Source organism: Frankliniella occidentalis, unplaced genomic scaffold (genome assembly GCF_000697945.3).
Source record: "Frankliniella occidentalis isolate FOCC.00 unplaced genomic scaffold, Focc_3.1 Scaffold392, whole genome shotgun sequence".
Classification (NCBI taxonomy): Eukaryota; Metazoa; Arthropoda; class Insecta; order Thysanoptera; family Thripidae; genus Frankliniella; species Frankliniella occidentalis.
In genome coordinates this window covers 51,492-58,916 of record NW_026267514.1, presented here as the reverse complement: position 1 = coordinate 58,916, position 7,425 = coordinate 51,492, and the positions used below count along the sequence as shown (strand labels likewise).

The following is a 7,425-nucleotide window of genomic DNA, read 5'->3' as shown; positions in this document are numbered from 1 at the left end:
GGCGGGGCGTGGCGGGGCAAGGGTGCTACCTCGTACGGCCGGGGCATTTGGAGTGGAACATCTCGACACGCCGGGGCCCCGCCCGGGCGCCGCCCCGCGCGACAAGGCCGCCGGCACACTGCCCCCGCGGGGCCCGACAAGCATCCTGGTCACGGCACCCACCATGTCCTGCACTTTAGAGCCCCGTCCTGCTCGGGTCGCGATAGTGCGGCGTAGTCTCCTCGGCGCGGCCGCCTATCCCCATCGCTCCCTCACTCACTCGCTCGACCGGCCCCACGGGGGTGACAGAGACAGCAAATCTGTGGGGCAAACTGCACTCCTTATGTCGGGTAAGTGCGTGCATATCACACCTACCGTCCTGCCCCTCCTTTCAGAAACGAGTTACAACTTTCGACAACATTTTTTCAAATATACTGCGTGCCTGTGCCGCCTGCAGGTGGGTGAGCGTCGGGGCTCGCTTGTCATGGGCAGTGATCAGTATGGGATCATTCTAAAAGTACGTCCGTCATTCGTGGTTCCAAAACTGACAGGTTCAGCCTACGACGCAACCCCGTTGGCGCCTGATAGGTAGGCAACACTATTGCCTGCCGTGCATGCGCGTACTGCGGGTTGGCCTACTCTGAGTCTCGCAGGCGCTGAGCTCCCGTTATTTTGCCGAATGAATCGGAGGAAACGGGACTATCCCTATGACTTCTCAATTTAGTGCCGAAAACGAATCCATAAAACATTTCAACGGTATTTTCAGAATTCGCTCGGCAATAAAAATTTCATTGAAGAATAATTAGTTCTATCATGACGTCAAAGTGAATTTTCGAAAACAAATATTTGGTTTGTCGAAATTGACTACAGAAGAACCTCTATACTTGGCACCTTCGAGGTTTTACTGTGGTAACTACTTTTCGTTTTCCCTTATTCACCGGTGGATTCACTTACCGAATGTCATTGGACAGCTCTTCGAGATCCTCAAGCGCCGTTGGCTGCAACGTCCCCAGGTCGGTGTCGGCCAGAGGAGGAAAGGAGTTGTCCTCGTCAGCCACCACCACGTAAGCCGCGCCCGCTGTGCGCCCCGGCCCCTCTCTGCGTATAATGTCGTTCTGCTCGTCCGTCAGAGAATTACTTTGCAAAGCATATTTGATCGCATTTTCTCCATGTTGCTCGCGATTCTTAACTTGCTCCCCTTTCTTGTGGGCATGCCCGCTGTTCTCGGCCGATTGGAGGATAGTCTTGGTTGTCTGTCGTTCAGCCTCTGCTGAAGGGACCGGGCCCGGATTTGTTTCGGCTCGCAATCTGTGCAGCGAGGTCTGCTGCTCCGAGCTGCAGGAGGCGACCGAAGGGCGGGTCTCTCCTGCCAATCGGTGCGGATACTGCTGCGGACTCCAAGCCCAAGCGCGCGGCGGGCGCGGAGGCCAAGAAGTCGACCCCGCGGTCCACGGCGGCGACCTGCCGGGCACCACCGGGGGCAAGGCAAGCATGATCACGACGGGGGCGGGAGGGCCGGCGCCGAGCTGGGCGTCCTGGAGCGGGCCGGCGGCGGTCCAGTAGAGGGAGTAGAGCATCCAGTGCGGGGGCCACATGCTGGCGGACGCGGAGCAGCCCGGGCTGCGCTACGCGGGGTGCGGACTGGACTGGGCTATCCCAGCAGCCCGCACCGTCCCCCAACGTCCAGCCAGATGAGCCAGAGCAGCGCTCGGCTCGCGAGGCGCGAGGTGCATCGCACTCTCGCAAACAACCCTTCGGGCGCACGGCGCGCGGATGTGTCCGTCCTTGTCGGAACCTCGCCGATATCCATCGGAGAAAGAGAGAGGGAGAGAGTGGCCATTCCCTGATGTTTGCTTACCTCTTGGTTTACTCTTGGGCTCGGCATGGCCCGTAGAAAGTGGGCTCCTCGCTGATACAGCACCCTACCGGCCCCACCCCCTCCTCCTTTCTTTTTAAGATCCAGTTGTTTATAAACATCAGCCTAGCAGGCATATAACTCCCTACCCCCTCGTTAACGGTCCCTATGCCAAAACACTAAAATGCGTGCGGAGCTTTTACGTAGGGATTGTCACCGAAACACTGAAGGGAAAACAATCGGGGAAATGAAAACCCGCAGGTACCGTGAAACAGGGTAGTTAGGACCATCCAAGTGTAATGTGGACCACCCTCTTACCGCTGCTGTACAGCGCACTGTCTAAACTGGTATAAAACTAGAAGCCGAATCATTGGCTAAAACAGTCAAGTTTATGGTAGTCGCCAACAAAGTGCGGCAGCAGTCATGCAGTACCGACAAGACGGTGGTCGACATTACCCCCCCCCCCTCCCTGATGGTCCAAATTAGCTCGTTCGTTTTACGGTTCCAGTCGTCAGCTGAAGATGCTACGCCTGCAAAGCGGCGCACTGCGGCAACTGTCGTGCGGGGTGCGGCGGCGCACAATCCACTCGTCCTGCCAATAACCGACCCAGCATTATTCGCCCGTCAGGACGACGAACAGCTGTGTTGTGATGCTGTCTGCTAATGTTGTGACGTTTAGGCTGATTGACGTTTGCTCTTTTCTTTTAGAAATGCTTTTCCTCTAATAACCTACCGTTCAAGTTCGGAATTGAAACAGAAAAGCTTTGCAATACTGACAAACTCGACCGAATCGATCGATTGTTTTTGGCTCTTTCGTGTGATTTTTGAAAGGAGCATGTTACGATTCGTCGTTGAACCTGAGCTTCCCAGTTAATCTTAAATCTCTCTCTGGACCCCAATCGATTCAGTTTTCAATTAAAAAGCCAGTTCGAACATGGCAGGCTGGCTGGATATGCTTGCCCCCGGAGCGGGGGGTATACTAAGAAATATCTTCAACCCTGAGTCTAACCCTAACAAAGTTTTGGAGGTGAAACAGGATCGGTACAGCCACCGTCAAATAAGATGCAGAGAGGATGCTATCGTCTTGTACGAACTAACTGATAATAAGTATGAAATTGTTATGAACAGACCGACAACCGAATCAATGAACAAGGCTTTCAGGTTAGTGCGCTCAGTACGCTGTGTGTCGTCTTGCCAGCGTAAATTGTATTTTTACCTCTCAGGATGTTTAATCTGTGTATTTTTACAGTTTATTTCGTACTGAAAACTTAGTAACCGCTGAAAACAAATTCATCCAGCTCAAAGACAAAATTCCAGTAATTGTAGATGTTGCTAAAGAGGTAAGTAACTGTTGATCTTAGTAGGCATGTTCCAGTCCAGTTTTCCCTCTTCTTAAAAACAGATCTTATCATTTTACAGACATGTTATCCAGCTATGCTCCAGAAAATGTGTGATTCACTTGAGTTTAATCCAGGATGGTCAGTTGCACATTTGGCAGCACATTTTGATTTACACACCACTTTCAACTCTGATGCTATCTCCAAGTATGTTTCTGTTCAGTGAAAATGAGATGCTATTATTTTGTCTGTAGTTGAAACACAACTCTATGCACATTAAGTAAATGCTAATATTGCTTTTGTTCTAGATTTATTGATTCTTCAGACCCTAATACTGGTCTTTCTCCTTTACTTGTCGCAATTCAATCACAAAACTTCCTCAGCGTTAGAGCCCTTATCGGTAGAAATGTTTCGCTAGAACATTTAGACCATGATGCCAATTCAGTGTTTCACTATGCTGCCAGTACTAACAAGGATATTATAAATGTATGTACTGTTGTGTCTAATGATTATTGGTCTGTCGGTTGGCGTCTATTGGCGTGTCGATTTTAGTCAATGTGCTTTCTTCTTCTTTGAAAATAATTTGTTCTTTCCTTTGCAGCTCTTGACCATTAAAGACCGACTCAAGTGCTTAAACTATCGCAACTCCAAGGGCCATACTCCTCTCCATATGGCATGTCTTGCTGATAAGCCAGAATGTGTTAAGGCACTTCTTTTAGCTGGAGCAGATTGCAACATTTCTGCAGACACTGGCAACTTTTTGGATTCTGGAAAAACTTCAAGACAACCAGGCCTTGTTGGTAACTTTGTTGAAGTGAATTCACATCAACTTTATGCTCAAGATATGAAATATGGTGGCACTCCGTTACATTGGTCATGTTCCAGAGAAGTTATAGATACATTGTTGGATATGAACTGTCACATCAATGCCCTCAATTTTGATGGGCGGTCAGCTTTGCACATCATGGTGTGTATAAACTATTTTGTTTGAATAGGCCTGTTCTTTATTAACATTTTCTTGTCAACCAGTTTCTTGATTTTCAATTGTTGTCTAATATTTGCAAATTATCATATGTCACAGGTGCTACGATCACGTTTGGAATGTGTTATGGCACTTTTATGCAGAGGTGCTGAAATCAATATTGGAGATTCTGATGGTAATACTCCTTTACACTTGGCAATCTTAGCACTCAATGTACCAATTGTTCAAGCATTGACAGTGTTTGAAGCTGATCTGCAGTACAGGTAAGTTAAATTTTAAAGTTTTTCACTTGTAAATTTTAACTACTGTTTTTGATATCTTATCAACTAGACCTTTGATTTGTTGTTTTCTTTTGCTAAGGAACCATGCTGGTGCAACGGCCCGTCATCTTGTACCAGCTGACCCAACATCAGTAGAGGGAAGAATATTGCTTCATGTGCTCCATTCTGTTGGTGCAGAGAGATGCAGTATAGATATGGCAGGCTGCTCTGAAGGTTGTGCTTACAATGGCAGCTATAATGGTGATGCACCACCCCCTCCTCCTCTTGGTTGCACTAGAGATACTCTGAATCAAATGCTCTTTACTTATGCTATGGATCTAGCATCCAGCCGCAATTCCCAAAAGTTGGTGGTCTGTTTTTTGTTAAATTGCGTAAAATTATTATTTTTCTGTTTTTAATCTTATTGATGTTCCCTTTGTTCTTGAAGGAAGCGTTGCAATGTATTGTGCCTTGACGGCGGAGGTGTTCGTGGACTGGTACTTATCATCCTGTTAATGGAGTTAGAAAAGGCAGTTGGAGAACCAATCCTCCACTGCTTTGATTGGGTAGCTGGCACCTCAACTGGGGGTATTCTTGCTTTAGGTTTAGCTGTTGGTGAGTATTTTTTGGTAACCACTTCAATCAATTGCTTATTTACATATTTAAGTATTGCCCCAAATTTTTCAGGAAAATCGTTACACGAATGCCTCTGTTTGTATTTTCGAATGAAGGACATAACATTTGTTGGTAAGCGGCCTTATGCTAGTGAACCATTGGAAAAGCTTTTGAAAGAAATATATGGTCCTGATACTGTCATGACTGAAGTGAGCCATCCTAAGTAAGTAAACATTATCTTACAATTTCAGAACTATATATATCAGGATGATTAATATTTTGTTGTTGCTGGGTTTTTTTAAAAATTGCCAATCAAACATTTTATTTTTGTAGATTGGTAATTACTGGTTTGTTGGCGGATAGAAAGCCTGTGGACCTTCACATTTTTCGTAATTATATGTCACCCAATGAAATTCTGAATAAAGATGAGTATGCCAACTGTAAGTTTGTGAGGCCCACTCATTTCACAGAACAGTTGATGTGGAGGGCAGCACGTGCATCCGGAGCTGCTCCAACGTTTTTCAGGTTTGTTTAAATTTGAAGCATTTGACTAACTAGTTACATTGTCTCTCCAGTTTATTTTTGATAAATTAATTGAAAACAATATTTTTACAGTGCATTTGGCCGGTTCCTAGATGGAGGGCTTATTTCAAACAACCCTACTCTTGACTGCTTAACAGAAATTCATGAATACAATTTAGCCATGAAAACGATGGATCCAGAATATGAGGTTGCTCCAGCAACATTAGTTGTTTCTCTTGGAACAGGAGATATTCCAGTTACTGATGTATGTAACATCAGTTATTTCCCATTTTTACTGAATTTATTTTTATTTTTCTGAAAAAAAAAATCATAATACTACTTGTTTCTGTTTTTTACATAAAGCTCAAGGAAATTGATGTCCAGCGTCCTGATAGTTTTCTTGGTGCTACTAAACTAGTTTTTGGTATAGCTCAACTAGGCACACTTATTATTGATCAGGTATGTGTGGACATTTTGGTGAAGTTCATTATATCTACATTATTAGCAGAGCACAGTACCCCAAGGGAAAATCTCGTCTCATCCACGTGGACTCTATGGTCAATTTCTATTTATCTATGTGAACGTGATTACGTTATTTCTACCTCAAGTCGACGGAATTACAAAGATTCACATGTAGTCAGCGTCGCATCTACGTGGATAGGGTTACGTGGACGTCATTTCCCATGGGGTAAATACAGTATGTACTGACCTTAAAATTATGGTTGAAAAATTGCAGGCCACTCAAAGTTCAGGAAGAGTAGTAGACAGAGCTCGGTCATGGTGCTCTATGATTGGTGTTCCATTTTACCGATTTTCCCCTCAACTCAGTGAAGAAATTGACATCAATGAAAAGAGTGATGAGAAACTAGTTCGTATGGTGTGGGAGTGCAAAGCATACATGGTCAGCCAGCGTAGTTCTGTGAATGAACTAGCAGCAATGCTAAAAAGTGGATAAGGTGGTGAGTGTATTAATCCTCAAATCTTGATATTATTCTGTAATCATATCCGTATCATTCATTTTAGCTTATCAAGTTTTAAAAAATGTTAATGAATTTCGATCTGAAATTTATGGCAAGGCCATTTTTAGTCTTCTGTAATTTAGTGAATATAATCCTCCAATATTGCTTGGATTCCTCATATTTAAAGGGAACTTGCCATTTTTATCTCATATACAAATATTTGCCACCAACCTGTAGGTCGGCACCGATAGACCTAAAATTAATGTGATTATTCTTCTTGTCATCTTCTAGTCTAATAAAGTATGTGGAAGTCGAGCCATGTTGATGCCTAATGTAATACCCAAATGGATGTGCCTCTCACCAGTCTGGAGCACAGGTAATGGAATGCCTTATTGCACGGTCCACACGTTGCCGCTGTCCGCGAGACACGTCCGGAGCGCCTCCTGGGCGAGATGCACGCCGCGCACGGGGGCCCTGGTGAGGACGTGCATCTCGTCGAGGAAGCGACACAGCCAGGGCAGCGCCGCCTTGGGCTCGTCCCGCTCCATGGCCTCCAGGGCGGCGTCGAAGTCCGCGCGCGCCGACTGCAGTCGGGTCCGCACCTTGTCCAGGTCGACGGCGACGGCACAGCGGGGGCACTTGGCGTTCCCCACCACGTCCTGCGGCCGCGGCGCTCGCATCGTCTGCTGACAGCCCGCTGCGGGGCACCTGTGCGACGGAGCGAGGGTGTAGGTCCGAGGCGCAGCACTTGATTAGAAGGAATGCGGTTGTCTGGGGTTGCCAAAAGGACTGCAATCATGTCTCTTTCGTCTTGTTAATATTTTATCAAAAGTGATTAAGCTCGTAGGCCCCAATTCTCACCTACCAATTCTAATCATATCTTTTTACTTTGATCACAATTTTAGAGCTGGAGGGG

At 46.2% G+C, this 7,425-nt stretch overlaps 2 protein-coding genes and 1 long non-coding RNA gene across 3 annotated transcripts in view; 1 reads left to right on the top strand and 2 right to left on the bottom strand.

Annotated features, from left to right (window-relative positions):
* The window catches only part of LOC113205517 (trithorax group protein osa), a 13,387-nt gene extending 11,759 nt beyond the window's left edge, over positions 1-1,628 (bottom strand). The window contains exon 1 of the mRNA XM_026421181.2: positions 934-1,628. Coding sequence (XP_026276966.1) covers positions 934-1,574 — 641 coding nt within the window. The 5' untranslated portion in view covers positions 1,575-1,628. The remainder of the gene's footprint in view (positions 1-933) is intronic.
* Positions 1,629-2,456: 828 nt separating this feature from the next.
* Positions 2,457-6,824, top strand: LOC113205497 (85/88 kDa calcium-independent phospholipase A2). Its single transcript, XM_026421156.2, has 13 exons — positions 2,457-2,995; positions 3,084-3,174; positions 3,254-3,378; positions 3,480-3,657; positions 3,773-4,138; positions 4,253-4,416; positions 4,514-4,777; positions 4,862-5,028; positions 5,101-5,251; positions 5,362-5,553; positions 5,644-5,815; positions 5,914-6,009; positions 6,287-6,824. Exons 1-13 carry the CDS (start codon positions 2,769-2,771, stop codon positions 6,503-6,505), a joined length of 2,412 nt encoding a protein of 803 aa, XP_026276941.1. The 5' UTR covers positions 2,457-2,768; the 3' UTR covers positions 6,506-6,824.
* Positions 5,587-6,393, bottom strand: LOC127751242 (uncharacterized). Its single transcript, XR_008012035.1, has 2 exons — positions 6,260-6,393; positions 5,587-5,865 (listed from the first exon to the last, which is right to left on the bottom strand). It is a non-coding gene; the product is annotated as an uncharacterized LOC127751242 (long non-coding RNA).
* Positions 6,825-7,425: the final 601 nt, after the last annotated feature.

Coding starts and splice junctions, on each gene's coding strand:
- LOC113205497 (XM_026421156.2), top strand. CDS start 2,769: ATGGCAGGCTGGCTGGATATGCTTGCCCCCGGAGCGGGGGGTATACTA. Junction 4,417..4,513: donor GAAGCTGATCTGCAGTACAG/GTAAGTTAAATT, acceptor TCTTTTGCTAAG/GAACCATGCTGGTGCAACGG. Junction 6,010..6,286: donor GCACACTTATTATTGATCAG/GTATGTGTGGAC, acceptor GAAAAATTGCAG/GCCACTCAAAGTTCAGGAAG.